The sequence below is a fragment of the Onychostoma macrolepis genome, chromosome 22 (assembly GCF_012432095.1).
Source record: "Onychostoma macrolepis isolate SWU-2019 chromosome 22, ASM1243209v1, whole genome shotgun sequence".
Lineage (NCBI taxonomy): Eukaryota > Metazoa > Chordata > Actinopteri > Cypriniformes > Cyprinidae > Onychostoma > Onychostoma macrolepis.
In genome coordinates, this window is record NC_081176.1 from 9,223,188 (window position 1) to 9,243,114 (window position 19,927).

At 38.5% G+C, this 19,927-nt stretch overlaps 1 protein-coding gene across 7 annotated transcripts in view; it reads left to right on the forward strand.

Moving 5' to 3' along the window:
• The first annotated feature begins 6,810 nt into the window (after window positions 1-6,810).
• The window catches only part of LOC131530153 (NACHT, LRR and PYD domains-containing protein 3-like), a 53,531-nt gene continuing 40,414 nt past the window's right edge, over window positions 6,811-19,927 (forward strand). For 4 of the 7 annotated variants that reach the window (XR_009268330.1, XR_009268331.1, XM_058760281.1 and 1 more), the window contains exons 1-5: window positions 6,811-6,960; window positions 7,512-7,646; window positions 19,026-19,139; window positions 19,330-19,420; window positions 19,701-19,896. Coding sequence is in view for 5 of the 7 variants with exons in the window: in XM_058760281.1 (XP_058616264.1) it covers window positions 7,603-7,646; window positions 19,026-19,139; window positions 19,330-19,420; window positions 19,701-19,896 (445 nt within the window). In the remaining 2 variants the exon portion in view is untranslated. The remainder of the gene's footprint in view (window positions 6,961-7,511; window positions 7,647-19,025; window positions 19,140-19,329; window positions 19,421-19,700; window positions 19,897-19,927) is intronic. The other 3 variants (XM_058760282.1, XM_058760283.1, XM_058760284.1) reach the window with 3 other exon arrangements.

The window sequence follows — 19,927 nt, forward strand, 5'->3', positions numbered from 1 at the left end:
GCCGATACCGATTAATCAACCGATAGTTTTCAAAATGAATACTGAAAGAAAGCTAGTGCTTTACGATTAAAAAAAACAAAAAACCCCAGCAGTAACAGTACTGAACCATACATTGTAAATGAATAAAAATATTAATATTATTTACTATATTGATCATTAAAGTTATTTCATAGTTTACTAATGTTAAAAGAATGTAGCCTATTAGTTGCTAATAGTGAATGTTGAAATGAACACACTCTAACAAGGAACAATACTTCTACAGTTTTCATTAATGCTACGAATGGACTCTTATTGTTAAGTATTACCATTTAATTTCAACAATCATGCTTAAAGATGGCCATCTTTAAATATCTACACAAGGCCATAGCATTAAAATTACATACATATGGATATCGTATGTGCACTCACACACTTTATATGCATCTATTTTTTAACACTTGATAATTATCTAATAAATAAATAAAAAAATGTTAGTCACACACCGGGCAAAAGCGCAGCGCTGCGTCTAGGAGAACTCAGAGGTATCTCACACACACACACACACACACCATTGCGTTCAATTCAAGTGGCTTTCTAAAACAATTTATTTAATCCCCAAACGGACATAAGAATGAACAATGTGGCATAAATGAGTTTGAAGTTCGGTGTTTAAAAAAACAGAGCACGTGGAAAGAGAAATCACGATCTATTACAGCTTTATATGAAGCATACAGACTTTATTAGAGCCACAGAAAGACAAACGTTTTGCTGACAAATGCACAATGCATAATTTATAGCCTAGGGTGAAGTCATTATGTAAATTAACAATGATTTGGGACAAATATAATGTTATTTAATGGAAAACTATGTGAATGGCGCTCTGGTCCGCAGCAGAATTTTCTGTCGGCTGTATTTAAATGCGCGTCTGGAGTTTCCCGTTCTGTGCAGTGCGCAGTATCACGTGTCAAAATAAACAACACGTGCTGTCAGTGATTTCCGTCTCTAGAGGCCGCTCTCGTACTATATAATGCAGCGGACCCTTCTCAGTCACTCCAGCAATGGTTGCAAACCGGAAAACTATCGGCATGGATTTTTGCCGATAACCGATATTTGCGGCAATCAACTATCGGTGCCGATTAATCGGCAAAACCTCTAATGTGAACATTCTGCCTACCCTACCTAAGTCTACTAATACAATTAGTTTTACATATATAAACATTGCACTCAAGATGTAGTAAGGTACTGTGCAGATCTTAAATAAACAATGTCAAGCTATATAGCCCATTATAAATGAAGTAGATTTAATATGGTGTTCATTATGTGTTATACATAATCATACTCTTAAAAGTTATAACCACAAATAAGTAAGTACTATAATGTTTTATAATTGTTGTTATGATTATTCATGAGATTTTATAACACATTATACGTTTTTTTTTTTTTATAATGCATTATGCATTCATGATAATACCTTAAGAATACCCTTATCATGTATTATAAATACGGGCTTCATAGAAAGTGTTACCGAAACATCTAAATTAGTCACAATGAATAAAGTTCATCTTCAAGACCAGCAGATATCTGTGAGATTCAGATCAACTCAAAGATGGAGTTCCTCCCCAAAGAACAATATCTAAAGTTTTATTCTTGTATACAACTTTGCTTTATGATATAAATTATGTTATTATGCTTCATTACGAGTTTAATTTTATGTTCAAACTGTTCTTCTAATAAAACTAAATTTCACCTCACACCTGACTGTCTGTCTGTTTATGTAAGTAACTGTTTTAACATTAGTTTTGTTTGATACGTTGTTTTATGGTATTTTGTAGTTTTAAACAGAATTTGGCGCGTTTTTGATCATCTACCGTTGGTTTCACCATGCAGTGATGACGTCATCATTCACGCGCTTAGAGTTTCTGAGGTGAGCAGTTCACGCTATTTCACATAAAATACATGTTACTAATTTTGTTTAATCAACATTTTTACGGGGTCATTTCTGAATAGTTTTTATCGGTCTCTGTGCTATTTGTGTGCCTTCTTTATAACAGTTATAAAGAAGGATTTGTCGACAAGGGGAAACTACTATGTTGTCATGAATGTTGTTATTAGAAAAACAAAGTAGGGGAGCGCGGGGCACATAGTAATGTGGGGTTAGTTGTAGCACGTGGTTTAAATATTTCCACTCATGCTAGCATAACCAAATTTACAATAATTACTGTAATTATGCTGATGACCTCAGATCCGTAAATTGCCACTTTAAGCTCATTTTATTAGTGTTAACAGACTTAAGCAACTGATACGATCAGTTATTGTGGCAGTACCGATTCTAGGCATAGGCCAGCTAGGCGGTCGCCTAGGGCGCCACCAGCTGAAGGGGCGCCAATAAGCGCATGTACTGGCACTATATTTTAGCAGGGTTGTGATAAAGAGTGGCACGGTCACCCTGAAATATGACTGCCACCCCCACTGGATCCCCCAACATCATTGGGCTAGAGTACTGTCAATCTGACGATGCCTGTATGCCATTGGATCAGAGCGCTGTCAATTGGTGCCTGATCGTTGCATGCTTGCATTTGAAGCGCTCATCAACGCCATTAAATCAATGGGCTCTGTCAATGCTTTGGCAAGGTAAAGCTTTTTTTTTTTTTTTTGCCATGCAATAAAGCTAAATTCAAAGGCCAATTTAAAATATTGGTACAGTAAATAAAGTGCAAAAAATCTGTATTTTGTTTAGGCAGTATTTGTGGCAGTTGATGAATCGTGTTGCAAGATTTGTCCAAAAGGTGTGCGTTTTTGCGCCAGTGCATTGTTAAAGGATCAGCGTGTCATGTAATATTCCCATATAAACTTTAACAGCCAATTAAAAAATATTGGTATAATAAATTCGCCAGTTCACAAGATCAATACATCCTTTATTAAAATGCTTTGTGGAGTTTAATACATCCTTATGGAGGTGTCGAAATGCTGATCAATTCATTCACTTCTAACACAGCACTTAATGGGAAAAGAAGCATCATACACAGAGGGCAGAGCGTCAAGTTATTTAAAGGGGAAGTTCACGTGTTAATGAGTAGCAAAGGATTAAGTAGCTGCATTGATTACTTTTATGCCACTGATCAGGCTTTTATATGTAGTTTGGGGCAACAAAGGGTTTTATAGGTTTGACTGAAATAATAATGCAATAACTGACACTTTAAATAAATGTTTCAAGCAACAACAACAAAACAATTGAACAAAAAACAGATAAAGACAAAAAGTAGCCATTGATAGTATATAAACATGTATCCAAATCCAAATGTAATAAAATTAATTTATGTGTGATTTATGTGTAAATTATGTGCAATGTCTTAGCTACTAGTGATTGTTACATAGGGCTATACAGGCATCTAGTGGCAACACAATGATATTACAGATAATAAATTGTGCAAAATGTTTATCTTAAGTCAATTTACAAATAATGCATTCAGATTTGTGAAAAAAAAAAAATAATAATATATATATATATATATATATATATATATATATATATATATATATATATATATATTGGCGGCGCCAATAGGGATTTCATATGGGTGTCAAATTGGCTAGAAACGGCCCTGTATTGTGGCATTATGTAACTATCTTGTAATGGTTCTTTAATACTGTTAATTCTTTAATACATTCTAGGTAAACAACTTATGATAATAAAAGTGTGTTGGTGTGTTTATTTTTCACAAATCTGAATGCATTATTTGTAAATTGACCTAAGATAAACATTTTGCACAATTTATTATCTGTAATATCATTGTGTTGCCACTAGATGCCTGTATAGCCCTATGTAACAATCACTAGTAGCTAAAACATTGCACATAATTTACACATAAATCACACATAAATTAATTTTATTACATTTGGATTTGGATACATGTTTATATACTATCAATGGCTACTTTTTGTCTTTATCTGTTTTTTGTTCAATTGTTTTGTTGTTGTTGCTTGAAACATTGATTTAAAGTGTCAGTTATAGCATTATTATTTCAGTCAAACCTATAAAACCCTTTTAAAAGCCTGATCAGTGGCATAAAAGTAATCAATGCAGCTATTTAATCCTTTGCTACTCATTAACACGTGAACTTCCCCTTTAAATAACTATTATTAATAATTTAAATAATTCTGCATTATAGGCTGTGACTTTGTGACTTCCTGCAGTTGCTATACTTTATACTTCAGTGCGACAAAGTACTAAATTTGTTATAATATTTATTTTATAATAAATCAAAAGACACGAAAAACTAAGTTGAAATGGCAGCTGCAGCCAATGAGTGATCCTATACTGCCGTCTCTTGATTATAATGGTAATTTCATTTTCATCTTAAAAAGTCTATTTTTCGCCGAGACACGTTTTTAGCATATTTCTTCATGTCGTCTTCGTGAATGAAAACTTAACCTTTAATAATGGGAATTTTACCACACAGAGTTGAGAAATAATAAATGTCTTACAATTTTATAAGATTTTAAAAATGTGTTCATGTCTTTGACGGTATGATATTGATTATCGAGAATACATTAAGACGTTGTTTAAGACATTAGCCTAACTGCCTAAACAGTTATGATAGTGTTTATTTGTCAGCATTTAACTGTACAGTTATACTTACTTACAGTGGGTACTTTCCTGGGATTACCAGACTCTGCAATGTTAATTCCGCAATCATTTACGGTGTTGCATTTATTTTGTTTCTCAGTTTCTGATAAGAATGAGGCAGGAGATGTTTTTGTGAGAGTCTCTACCTATATATAGCACATATAAAATGAGCTACACTGGAAGATTATGAGCTGGTTTATCTTTATCCGGAAGTTCTAAATAGCGCTCCGTGCATATGGTCAGTTGAGTTTCAGGAATTATTTTGTACCCTGAACAGAAGTCTCAAAGTTTCGGAGGCAGTGTGTAAACGGTCCGTGATAGTTTGTTTTTCAATTTGAAATTAAATAAGCAGGAACGAGAAAACGGTCGTTTTTTCGTTTTTTTTCATTTGTTCAATAAAACGAAAAAAATAGATTTTGGCTCGACTTTCGTTTTTTTTGGTTCACGGGTAGAAAACGGATAAACGACTTCAAAATTCGTTTTCCCCTTGTGGGCGTCATGGGTCAACCAAATCTGAGCCCGAGACTTCATCCTCAGTTCGTTCAGCAAAATAACCCTGATAGCACACATACATCTAGGGGACGTCTATTTGACGTCTGCATTTACATCTGCAAGACGTATTTTTTAGAGTGTTTGCTCGTCGGCAATACGTCTATTGGACGTCTCCTTTTAGATGTCAAATAGACGTCTGTTAGATGTCTTTAAGATGTTTATGATTCAGAATGTATGTAAAACTGACATCTGAAAGACGTCTGTCAGACGTTTGTAGACAGCAGATGCTTTCCAGATTAAGAGATCTTTAACAGACATCTTGCAGACGTACGTGTGCTATCTGGGAATAGTTGTTAAATCTGTATGGTGACGCTGCTACCCATAGACAGTGCAGAACGGATGAGAAGCACAGATTAAAAAAATAAATAGAAGTAGGGGGGTCCCCCAGATATTTTTGGTAAAAAATAATAAGTCTGATTAAGCTCACGCAGTTACGATACAGTACATTTCGTTAAGTAATTGTTTACAGTCATTCATGTGACTAAAGCCATAATTAATATTTAGAAACAGGTTATTTTCTTTTCAAAGTAACCCCCCAAAAAAATAAATAAATTGTGCATGCCCCCACACTTTGTGTGCTCGTGGCGCCGACCCAGTAGAGGCATTTACATTTTGGTTTCAAATACACTCTCGCACACTTAACAAGAAAAGATGTCGATGACGTTCAGCATGTGTTAATGTTTGATCTTTACATCTTCCCCCAATCTTTTAACCAAAATATTATTAACAAAACGAATAAGACATGGCCTGTAGGCTACCCGAGTTGTAACACAAATAAATAGAAGACCTATGGATTTTCCCCTTACTGAAAAATAAATGCTTTTTTGGTTCATTAAAACTAGCTAAACCTTTATTAAAAAAAACGACTACTGATTACATCCGCGTTAAAACAAACTTTTTCCCCATTAAAACAAACGTTGTGGTCCATTATTACTTTAATGAAAAAAAGAAAAAGAAAAAAGAAACTCACTTATAGGCTATTAAACAAATAAATAAATATATATTATTATTGCTGTTTAAAACTAAAAAGTGTTCCACAATACAAGCATTTTTAATATTGCTTTACACATTGTTAAATTAATTGATGTTATAATATTTTTGTCTTCACCTGTTTGAGGCAAACAAAAGCCACTGAATGCACTTTTAAGAATGTTTACATGAGGCAAAAATACCATGTTCAATTTGTATATATTGTGCTGGATTTATTTTCCACTAAAGATAGGCTTATGCTATAATTTTTTAGAAATTTCTGCATAACATATTGTACGTTTATGGTACAGAAGATAATGTAAATCTACAGAATTTTCCGTTTTAAAGTTAAAGGAAATGCCCGTAAATTTAACAGAAAATGTCCTGGTAATTTTCTGCCAGTTCATTATTTTATTGTTTTTTACAGAGTTTGTTTTTACAGTGTAACATAATGATACCATTAATAAACTATAGCCTACAATAGGTTCTCAGTTCTGCAACAGTTTCTCAGATGGATATTTAATTGACTAATTAACTCATTTTAAATTGAAAATTTATTAGCTGTCTTACATTATTCACACAACACAGAATATAATTTCTTCTTTGTATAAAACCAGACACGCTATTGTGTGATTCACAGTCCTGTCCAGTTGGTGGCGCTGAAGCACAGATCTGTTGTGAACTGGACTTTGTTTTTCTCCGAGATGGAGTCGTATCAGGTGACAAACATCAACCGTGAAGATCGCACAGGTGTTTAACAGCGATCACAAACCGAAAGTGTTTTAAAGACTTCTGGATTCTGTTCCTACACAAGATCGTCTGAACTACTGCAAGTAAGTCTGAATACTTTCACGATTACAGTTATTTAGGAGAATGATGAACGGGTTTCAGAGCTATATGAAGCGTGATTTGTTAAGTTATAACTTATACCTGTCGCCGAAGTAACACCAAGAAGCAGAAAGATATTAAAACAAACCGTTTAAAGACGATGCACGTTAAAAAGTTTTTACAAGTTTTTAAAAATGTAGCATTAAGAATAATTATAAAAGTGTTATTTTATTTCCCCTTTTTCCATTTTAAGACGCGAGGCTGAAAGTATTCTGTGGTCAAATCAAATCTGTTCTTCCGGATAGAGAGACGATAAACCCAAGCAAAATTAATCTTCTTTTAAACTTCTTAATGCTCTGAAAGTTGCTGCAGTAATGTTCATGTAAATAAAGACATGTGTTGTGAGCGATCTGAAGAGATTGTGACACCAATTACATGGCAGTATATTTGTAGCATATGTTATTTTTATATTGATTTGTTTGATAACTCAATCATTCAGCACTAGTTCTTCTTCTTCATCATTTATTCCTCTGAACTCTCATGATCTTGATCTCAGACAGAGACACATAGTCATGTCCAGGTCCTGATGAGCATCTGATGGTCTTCAGAGACACAAAGATCTCAGTGTGGAGCTGTTCATCTGCAGTATGTCAGAGAAGAGAGGAAAGATGAGTCTCTCACAGAAACAGAGGTAAGACTGAGTCTGCTTTCACAGAAAAAAACAAGTAGTGTTTTCTCTCACTATTGTCATCTCAAATGCTTAGCAAAACAAACGAGAACTTCCTGTAAATGTTTTAGATTGGTTAAAAACAGGTTAAATTATTGTTATATTTATAATTAAATAAAAACTTTAAACAAAATAATGATTATTTATACTGCTTATTATCAATATAATTTACAGAAAACTGCAGTGTGAGTCCAACTATGGCTGTTTCTCGAACGGAAGGCTGCATCCTCCGGAGGTTGCATTTGTAGGCTGCATACGTCATCAAGCCTGGTTTATTTCAGTTAACTGAGCATTACATTTGCGAGTCAAAAGCATATTACAACAATTTACACTTAACTAAGAATAATGGTCAAACTGTTAATATTCTAAAATAAGATCTTCTTTATGACATTTGCAGCCTACAAATGCGACCTCCGGAGGATGCAGCCTTCCGTTTGAGAAACTGCCTATAAGTGTTTAGAAAGGTCTCGAGCAGGGGAGGACTGGCCATCGGGAGCACCGGGAGAATTCCCGGTGACCTGGCACCCAATTTGGCCCACTGCCCTACATATTTTTGTTGTTGTTGTTTTTGTTGCCTGCCAAATGTACTAAAGTGATTATTTCCGAATTCGGCATTCAATAATATTAATAAAAAAAGAAAAAGCGAATTAAAATAATAAATCATGAATCGGTTAGTTTTGACTGGCATCGTGCTTCGCCTCGCGCATCTACGCGTTCGCCAGAAGGATGCGACTCATGCGAGACTCGAGAATGGAGTGGAAGCGATCAGGTGGAGTAGAGAGGCAAAACTGTCCTGTTCAGGACTTCAAGTGCTGACACTTTTTATTTACATCTGTAAATAGACTAGTGTACTTTTGTTGTTTTGTATTTGTTTACCTATTTAAACATTAGACTGTTAGCAATAGCAGTCGATTAATTACTGCAAAATTACCAACAGGACATAATTACTATTGTAAAGAGTAGGAATTTAGCAGACAAATATTCACATCGTTTTATAACAGGTTTAGAGGGAGCTAAGGTAGACAACAACACAACGAAAATTAACATGGTTACTATAGTTAAACCATGGTAACCACAAATTAACGATGGTTTTACACTATATAGTTCACTATGGTATTTGTAGTAAAACTCTGGTTATACAATTGGTAATCAGTCTGCCAAAAAAAAAAAAAAACATCGTTACTTTTACCATAGGCCTAATAATACCATGGTTAATTTTCCTTATAGCACAAAACATGACCATGATAATGCAAAAACATGTTCAGTGTTAAGATTTTTTTTCTATAAAGATATATTCAGAATGTAGCTATTATTGTACCAATTTTGACATTTAGGTAAGATAAAACAATAACATATGGTCCTAATGTAATACTTATTTTTTTCTAAAATAAAAGTATACTATGTGCAAACATATTATAATGAACAAGGAGATGTTGATGAAAAAAGTAAACATACACATAAGAGAGAGAGACTAAAAAGGAAAATGGAAGTTCAAGTGATAACCTTGAATTATTTTGCACGGCCTCAGCCTAGGGATTTAAACTTGATGATGATGGTCATACAAAAAATATTGTTGTCCGTGGTTTCAAATTTTGTTATGGGTTTATGGGATGGCCTGGATGAGTGAGATTTCCCGGCCTGAAATTTTGTCCCAGTCCGCCCCTGGTCTTGAGTACTCATTTGAGTTTTTCCGCATCCCGTGTTTGAAAAATGCGTGCAAATGATAAGGTTTCGTGGCGACGCGCAGCAGTGGCATGTTTTTAGGATGGCCTCAGCCGGTCAGTTGAAATGAAAGAGTCAGTGCTTTGATCGCAACACAGACGGGGTGAATTTATGAATGAACGTGTGAAAGTTTTGTCACAAAGATGTTGTTACGTATCCTCACGCTTTTTTTTTTTTTTTAAGTGGGTATACAGAAATCCTTGACCTTTGCTAGTGGGTATACGCCATATACCTACGTATTACATACAGGGCCGCATTAAGACCTCACTGGGCCCTGGGGCTATGACTTACTGCAGGGCCCCCCATCCAGTGTTGAGTGTAACGTGTTCCTAAGTAACGCATTACTGTAATTAAATTACTTATCCACTGAAAAAGTAAAGTAAAGGATTACTGTTCATTTTTAGGTAATTTAATTACAGTTACTTATAAAGTACTTGCGTTACATACAGTAAATAATTTCAACCGTTCTAAAATCAATATTGAATTTGAAATCTAAATGTACCGTCTAAAGATAAAATTGAATGCAGCAGCGTTAACCCTCCGCACGGCAGTTCGTTCACTTTCAGATTTTCCTGATTCACAGAGAAACCTTAAATACTCAGATATAAGTAGGGTTGCCAACCGTATTTTGGGCCTAATTGATTTGTCCCGTACGTGACTTCTCTTGTCCCGTTTTCTTGACTGCTACGCTGATCTAACCACTGACTGATACAACAGCAGTGCTGATCACTTGAGAATGATCACCGATACCTGTCATCATCCAATCACAGCCTTCCTCATGCAGTATACGTTAAGTAAGCCGTGAGAGCGGCTCGACGGTGTTTGTCCCGCAGCAGCAGCGAGCGCAAGTGACTTCAGCACAGCTGAAGAGTTCTGCGTTCAAATGCATGCAATAGGCTAAAGCTTGCTGCAAAGCCCCAGCAAACTGTAACGGGGAATGAGACAAAAGGATTCAAGTGCGTTGAAATACAGTTTATTGACTGAAGACAAGAAGTAATTGGTCACAAGAGGTTCGCTGGCTGGGTAGCGCAGGGACCACAATGGGCAGCCTAGCCGGACTAAGACCATCAGCCGGAGAACGAGAGGTGAAACTGGTCGAACAGCGAGAGGATCCAGGAACACGCGCCAGCCGAACCCAGGAACTAACACAGAGGAACTGACGAAGACAAGACAGGTTAGCGTGCCATAAATAGCCAGAGAGATACGAGCCGCACCTGACTCCAATCAACTCGTATCTCTGACACACCCACCACTTAAACGCACACACACACCACAAGCAAGAATGAGATACCGAACCCATGAACCGTGACCGTACCCCTCCTCCTAGGAGCGCCTCTTGGCGCTCTCAGCCAACCTGCCCTGTTGATTGTAATCATCAATAAGGGAGTGATCCAATATGTCCCTGGCAGGTACCCAACTTCTCTCCTCTGGGCCGTAACCTTCCCAGTCCACCAAGTACTGGAATCCGCGTCCCCTCCGTCTCGAGTCCAGGATACGGTTTACCGAATAAGTAGGTTCCCCGTCTACGAGACGCGGCAGTGGAGGAACCGGGGTAGGCGGATTAAGGCGAGAATGAAAAACGGGTTTGATTTTGGATACATGGAACACGGGATGAATTCTCCTGTACGCAGGAGGGAGTTGGAGGCGGACTGTCACTGGGCTAATGTTTTTAGTGACAGGAAACGGGCCAATGAATTTGGGAGCTAACTTATTACAAACGGATCGGAGAGGAATGTTCTTAGTAGAAAGCCACACCTTTTGACCCACGACGTATACGGGAGGCTTTGACCAGTGGCGATCAGCCTTAGCCTTGGTGCGCGCCCCCACCCGGAGGAGAGTCTCTCGGGCTCTCGTCCAGGTAAGGTGACACCTCTGGACGAAGGCGTGGGCAGAGGGGACCGTGACTTCAGATTCCATACTGGGAAAAAGAGGTGGCTGGTAACCTAAACTACATTCAAACGGCGAGAGGCCCGTAGACGACACTGGCAACGAGTTATGTGCGTACTCAACCCACGAGAGCTGCTGACACCAGGAAGTGGGATTCTGAACGACCAAACATCGCAACACCCTCTCGAGATCCTGGTTTGCCCGCTCAGTTTGACCATTGGTCTGAGGGTGAAACCCCGAAGACAAACTCACAGTCGCCCCCAGTAAACGACAAAACTCTCTCCAAAATTTGGATACAAACTGGGGACCCCTGTCGGAAACCACGTCCATCGGGAGGCCATGAATGCGAAAGACGTGATTCACGACAGTAGCCGCTGTCTCCTTGGCTGAGGGTAATTTGGGCAAGGGAATGAAATGGGCCGCCTTCAAGAACCGGTCCACTACGGTTAAAACAACCGTATTGCCCAGGGAGGGCGGGAGGCAGTAACGAAATCTAGCGCTATGTGGGACCAGGGTCTCAAAGGGACCGACAGCGGCTGAAGTAACCCCTCTGGCAGTCGATTGGAAGTCTTACCTCGAGCACAGACTGAACAGGCCAAAACAAACTCTCGGATATCGCGAGCCATGGTGCGCCACCAGAATCGTTGTTTGACCAAAAAGATGGTGCGACCAATTCCTGGATGACAAGCCACATTGGAGCAATGACCCCACCGAATAACGTCTGACCGTAACCTCTCCGGCACAAACAATCTACTCGCTGGGCATTCAGGCGGAGGCGTTACCCCTTCTAAGGCCATGCGGACCTTCGATTCGATCTCCCAAGTGACTGCAGAGACAATCAATCTCTCAGGTACGATGCACTCGGGAGACACCGGGCGGTCTGATCGATCAAAAATGTGTGACAGCGCGTCGGGTTTTATGTTCTTAGAACCCGGCCGATAGGAAATGGAAAAATCAAAACGTCCGAAAAATAGTGCCCAACGAGCCTGCCTGGAGTTAAGACGTTTAGCGGACTGAATATATTCAAGGTTCTTATGGTCGGTCCAGACAATAAAAGAAACCCCTGAACCCTCTAACCAGTGACGCCATTCCTCCAACGCAACTTTGACGGCCAGCAACTCTGTTACCAATGTCGTAATTCTGTTCGGCAGCGGATAGACGATGAGAAAGAAACGCGCAGGGGTGCATCTTGTCGTCCGAGACGGAACGCTGGGATAACACTGCGCCTACCCCCACCTCTGACGCGTCGACCTCCACCACGAACTGACGTGTGGGATCAGGGGCTTGGAGAATGGGAGCCGAAACGAAGCGGCCTTTCAGTTTAGTGAATGCAGCCTCGGCTGCACTCGACCACCTGAACGTCGTCTTGGTGGAGGTCAAGGCAGTCAGAGGAGCGGCTAGTTGGCTGAAATTGCGAATGAAACGCCGGTAAAAATTAGCAAACCCAAGAAACCTCTGCAGGGCCTTGCGGGAATCAGGGGTTGGCCAATCTACCACAGCCTTAACCTTGTCAGGATCCATGCGAACCCCTCCGGCGACACGATGAACCCCAGAAAAGGAACCGTCTGTGCGTGAAGCAGCGCACTTCTCCGCCTTGACAAAAGCCCATTCTCTAGCAGTCTCTGAAGTACTCGTCTGACGTGTTGAACATGCTCCTGGAGAAGAAGAAAAATCAATATGTCGTCCAGGTAGACATATATAAACTGATCGACCATATCTCTCCACACGTCATTGACGAGTGCTTGGAAGACCACGGGGGAGTTGGATAGCCCAAACGGCATAACCAGGTATTCAAAGTGCCCCCTGGGGGTATTAAATGCGGTCTTCCACTCATCCCCCCCTCTGATGCGGACCAAATGGTAAGCATTGCGTAAATCCAATTTGGTAAAAACGGAGGCTCCCTGCAACCGTTCGAAGGCTGAAGACATCAACGGCAAAGGATAGGTATTCTTAACCGTGATGCTGTTCAACCCCCGATAATCAATGCATGGTCGCAAGGAACCATCCTTTTTAGCGACAAAAAAAAACCCTGCCCCCGCTGGAGAAGAAGAGGGGCGAATGATCCCCGCTGCTAGAGAATCAGAAATATATTTCTCCATGGCCTCCCTTTCCGGAGCAGAAAGCGAATATAACCTACCCTTAGACGGAGAAGTACCTGGGACTAACTCTATGGCACAGTCGTAGGGACGGTGTGGAGCAAGAGAAGCAGCCCTGGACTTACTAAACACCTCCTTCAGGTCGTGGTACTCCCTGGGCACGTTAGACAGGTTCGCCACCTCATCCTGCAACGAGACACAAGAGACAGGGGAACACGCAGACACAAGACACGAGGCATAACATCCTTCACTCCACGCCGTCACACAGTTCTGCCTCCAATTGATCGTAGGGCCATGTTGGGTGAGCCAAGGATGACCCAACACTATAGGGGCCAGAGGAGAGTCGGTAATATAAAACTTGATACGTTCGGAGTGATTGCCCGAGGTGACTAGAGTCAGTGTGGGCGTGGAGAAAGTGATGGTGGGCAGCGCTAATCCACAAAGTGCCCTGACAGAAATCTGCCGACCCAGAGGAATTCTGGGGATGTGAAGGTGTTCGGCTAGAGCCGTGTCCATAAAATTACCTTCAGAACCAGAGTCGATGAGGGCGCTGCACTCGTAGTCCTTGGCTGCCCATTGCAATCTCACCGGGAGGAGAGTACTTGCTGAGTGTTTGTCCAACGATGCTCCACCCGACAGTAACCTCAGTTCTGCTGTCGGGCTCGATCTTTTACTGGACACTCCATCAGAAAATGTCCTGTGACCCCGCAGTAAAGGCATAAACCCTGTCTTCTGCGGCGATCTCTCTCCTCCCGAGAAAGCCGAGCTCTGCCAATCTGCATGGTCAGTTCCTATTGTCACGGGGAATGAGACAAAAGGATTCAAGTGCGGTGAAATACAGTTTATTGACTGAAGACAAGAAGTAATTGGTCACAAGAGGTTCGCTGGCTGGGTAGCGCAGGGACCACAATGGGCAGCCTAGCCGGACGAAGACCATCAGCCGGAGAACGAGAGGTGAAACTGGTCGAACAGCGAGAGGATCCAGGAACACGCGCCAGCCGAACCCAGGAACTAACACAGAGGAACTGACGAAGACAAGACAGGTTAGCGTGCCATAAATAGCCAGAGAGATACGAGCCGCACCTGACTCCAATCAACTCGTATCTCTGACACACCCACCACTTAAACACACACACACACCACAAGCAAGAATGAGATACCGAACCCATGAACCGTGACACAAACATAACCATGAACAGGTTGACGATGCCTGTATGCCATTGGATCAGAGCGCTGTCAATTGCTGCCTCTGATTGTTGCATGCAATGTTTGCGTTTGGATTTGGAGCGCTCAACAATGCCATTAGATCAATGGGTTCTGTCCGTGTTTTGGCAAGGTGAGGCTTTTTTTTTTTTTTGCCATGCAAGTTCAAAGGCCAATTTAAAATATTGGTACATAAAAAAAAAAGTGCACAAAACCAGTATTTTGTTTAGGCAGTGTTTGTGACAGTCGAGAAATCATGTTTCATGTGAAACTGGTCTAAAACGTTTTTGCTCCAATGCATAGTTAAAGGTTCAGTCTGTTGTGTAATATTCCCATATAAAACTTTTACAGCCAATTAAAATCAATACAATTAAAATCAATACATACTTAAACAGTTTTGTCAAATTTAATACATCCGGAAGTGTCGAAATGCTGAATCAATTAATTCGCTTCCAACAGCGCTTAAAGGGAGTAGCGTCATACATATAGTGGGCAGAGCGTCACGTTATTTAAAGGGGAAGTTAACACGTCAATGAGTAATAAAAGAACTAGTACATTCTGATTGCTTTTATGTCACTGATCAGGCTTTTATAGGCCTATGTAGTTTGGGGTAACAAAGGGTTTTATAGGTTTGACTGAAATATTGCAATAACTGACACAACAACAACAACAAAACAATTTAACAAAAAAACAGATAAAGTCAAAAAGTAGCCATTGATAATATCTAAACATGTATCCAAATCCAAATGTAATCAAATTAATTTATGTGCGATGACAATTTCTTAGCAACTAGGGATTTTTACATAGAGCTACAGGCATCCATTGGCTATAATGGTATCACAGATAATAAATTGTGCAAAATGTTTTATCTTAACAGTCAATTTACAAATAGGTCTAATGCATTCAGATATGTGGAACTCACAATATGCTAAATTTCCACAAATTAGTGTCGTTACTATGACAACATCATTTTCTTGTCACATTTAAATTGGTTGTCATAGTAACAACATTAAAATAGTTAAGTTGTTTCCATTGAATAAAAATGCATGTGTTTGAGCTGGTGCCTCCATGCAGAGCGCGCTTTAGCTTCCACTCTACGCACAAACTATATATATATATATATATATATATATGTATGTATGTATGTATTGGGGCACTAATGGGGATTTCGCCTAGGGCGTCAAAATGGCTAGAAACGGCCCTGACCATGAATGTGTCTGCGGGAAATAGTAAGGAGATATTTGAATTATTTACTAATAAACTAATGTTTTCTGAGTCCGTGTCGCAAGGATGAAGTTGCTGATCCTGACTCACCGTCTCCTCATTAGACGCACCTTTAGAGAGAAATGCATCTTTATTGATTATGATTAAGATTATAATAAAAGTTTTTTTTTTTTATTATTTCGGTAAGTGATCAGCTTTCTATAGATATATTTATCATGTATGTGAGGCATGTATTCGCTCAGCTTCGGTTCGTTTTTGCGAAGCGTTCCTGTTCAAGACGAGACGGCAGAAAGCGCATCATGTTTGTTTTCTTTGTTTTATAAAAGCACAACGTTTTGTTGATATTGTGAGTGCACACAAATAAAAGTAGACCCTATACAATTCCGAATGATGAACTCTTACTTTTATCAGGGGAAAAAAAAAATAATAATTATGGCGTAATAATAATAATTACGGCGTAATTCTGTAGGCTATTTTAGCCTAAGTTGTTTCCATTGAAAAAAAAAATGCAAGTGTTTGAGCTGGTGCCTCCATGCAGAGCGCGCGTTAGCTTCCACTGTACGCACAAACTTGGATATAGGCTAGCGCACATTATTATTATTATTATTATTATAACGCAGGTTTAACGTTTAAACATTGTTATTGAACTGTTTTAGTATATCTATAGATTTTATTTTAGGCAAGTTGTGATGATTTGAGAAGGCTAGATTTGAGAAGCTGGCCGCTTGGTCGTTACTTTAAAAAACAAAAACTTATATTTAACGAACAAAAATACTCCAAACGTTTTTCTAAATTAACTTAATAAAAAAAACAAAAAAAAACTAAATTAAATATAATCATTTTGCCATTACATACAAAACTGAACTATTTTAATAGCCGAAACGGTAGTATAAGCTGTTTTGGGAGAAGGGGGGAAAAAAGACAGGCTCGGGTCAGACTCGGGCCGGTAATTCTGATAAGCTGTTGGACACGGGCCGGGCTAGGGCCTAAATCTGAGGCCCGTGCAGAGCACTCACGCCAATTCCGTCCGTGTTTTGACTTCAGTAAATCGGTTTTGCTGAATACAAACAACGTGATTATTTTTCATGAGTCCAACATTCCGCCGCGCAAGAGATGTGGTCAGTAAGATGTCTTTCACTATTGTAATGTTGTTAAATAGAGAAAAACATTTTATATTTAAGCAACTAATAGCATAATTCTTAACCTTATTCTTGATACACAAAATGACCAATAAAAAGGTGTCAAGAACCAAAAGCAGCCCATATTGAGGAATTTACCTCATAAGAACAACGCGATCTGACATGGCTTTATTCAGCAGAGAAGATCATTTCTGTAATTTATTCTTACCTTCATTAGTTAACGTGTTATTTTTACATAAACCTGTATGGATTTTACTAGTTGGGCTTTTCCTGAACATCTTGCCAAACTGAAATGTATTGTTTAACTTTTAAGCTTTTTTGTTTTTCAGTAATTTATATTTTGTAAAAATGTTTAAGTATTACAGTTGTGTTAAAGCTAAAAGGCTAAACTATTCTATGTTTGACTCAAATTGAAAGAATAAACTTTTTTTATAGGGATTTTAAAATTAGCGATTTGAATAATTAAGTTACTTACTGAGTAACTAAGTTACTTTTCAGACAGAGTAATTGGTAAAGTAATTTAAATACAATATTGATGATGTAATTAGTAACTGTAATTAATTACTTTTTGAAAGTAACTTACCCAACACTGCCCCCATCACAATAATGATGATCTCAGTGATTCAGTAAAGACAATGAGTGATTTTCCTTCTGATGTTTGATTTACATTATTGACACAAACTATATTAGGCTGCTTTAGAGGAATAGTTCACCCAAAAATGAAAATTCTGTTGTTCTAAACCTGTATGGGTTTCCTTCTGCTGTCGAACGCAAAATAATATGTTTGGAACAATACTGGTAACCAAAAAAAACAAAAAAAAAAACACTATTGGAGTCAATGGGGACCAGAAAAATTCTGGCTATGAACATTATTCAAAATATCTTCTGTTATGGTGAGGAGAACAAAGAAATTCATACAGGTTTAGAACAACTTGAAGGTGAGTAAATGATGACAGTATTTTCATTTTTGGGTGAATTATCCCTTTAAGTTCTCATCAATGCCAGTATCTCACATACCCTACACATGCTTTGTCTTTAACTATTAACATTCAAGTAAGACACAAATAACTGTGTTTACGAGGATACCCGCAAAGACGGGCATTTTAACACATAACTATGTGTATTTGAACGGGCACGAAAAAGGACTCCAGTTTAGTCAGGCGAGCTATACTGTACCAGCAGGTGCTCACCGCGCATATCGGGCTGAAACGGTGAACATTTACATAGTGAAACATTTACCAGAATTAATTCTGCCCCGCTGCTTAATGTCCATGAACAGTTTAAAACTATTTGTTTTTAAACCGCAATGCTTAAAACGTGTTTAACTAATAAGCTTACACCATGACGCGCAAAACGATTGATATTTCTACCGGGTTATCTCCCAACCCTTAAGCGAATATGTTTAAACACCAAAAAGCAAAATACATCCATCAAGTTAATAATCTGGCTTTGGTGATCGGCGATCCAGTCAATCTACTCCACAGCCAATCACGGGCCCCCTCCTTGCTCGGGCCCCGGGGCTTCAGCCCCACCAAGCCCTATTGTTAATCCGGCCCTGCCTATAAATCGTAATATTAACGTTATGTTGAATTAATAACTAAGTGTATTCTATATGAGATAAATGAGTTAAATCCCATTGATTTAAAAACCTGCTATCATATGCTTCATTCTACTGGTCATCTTCAGCCAGCGCAGCTCAAAACAGAAATGCAGAACATTAATAACTACTGTCATATACATAATAACTAGTGTAAAACTTTTGTGAATTCTTAGGGTTTCGCTGATGTTTAATGTTAACTATCTTTTAATCAAAACATAAAATATTATTTACTCCGTTTGTATCTGCGAGGCATTCGTTACACATTTTCCATGTGTTAACATCAGTAATTACTGTCGAATGTCTGACTTGACTCTTGGTAATGTATTTTGCCCCCCGCCCCCAAACATATGATTCGACTATCAGTCGACTATCGGCAAGATTTGAAAATTCCGATTCGACTATGACAATCCTTAGTCGGGGACAGGCCTATTACTAACAGAACTGTGTAGCACTGACATTTCTTTTGTTTTAGTCAAAAGAGAAAATGTTCAGACTCGCATGTGTCCAGCTCTGTGTCTGTGAAGAGTGACCGGTCAATGGGTGGAGTACCAGACTTCAGTGAAGAAACAACATCACAAACCAAACGGTATTTGATGCGTTTCTTATTTTTGTTTACACATAGACTGTGTCAGAAAAGTGTATCAGTGAATAATTATCTTAAAACTTTATAGTTCATAAATTTATCAAAGTATTGTTTTTCTCTTTGCTAAAATGTTTTCAAGAGATTTCAGTCATATTTTCCATAAAAATGCCGCATTTGTATTTATCTTATTCAGTAGCAGGCTTCAGAATGAAACCTTAGATCCAGATTTCCAGACTAACAGGAACCACAAGGACTTTACAGACTGTTTCCTGCAGATCTTCCAGGTAATAAAACACATTTTCATAAATAATGAATAATTATGACAAACAAATGTTATTGAATAAGAGTGTGAGAGAAATTTGATTTCTAAGTCGTCTTGACCATTTTTTATTTTTAAGAACCCATAAAATATGAAAATGTATTATTAATAATACTGAAAGCTAATTACAGTTAGTCTCCAATTGATTTATTTTTACAAATATTTATAATTATTGAATAAATAGTTTTGACCAAATATGGATGAAGATTTTTTTTTTTTCAATCATTTTTTTTCTTCCTTTATAGGACCTTGAGAGCAAAATAATAACATTTCTAAAGAAAGAACTGGAAAAGTTTAAGAAAATATTACAAAAAGAGGACATGCAATACTTTGTGAAGGATTTTAATGATAATAGATGCAGTAACAAAGAAGCAGCTCTTGATCTCACGCTCTACTTCCTGAGAGAGATGAAGCAAGGTGAAGCTGCTGATACTCTAGAAGGTAAGAGACTCATGATCATCTGTCAGACTGT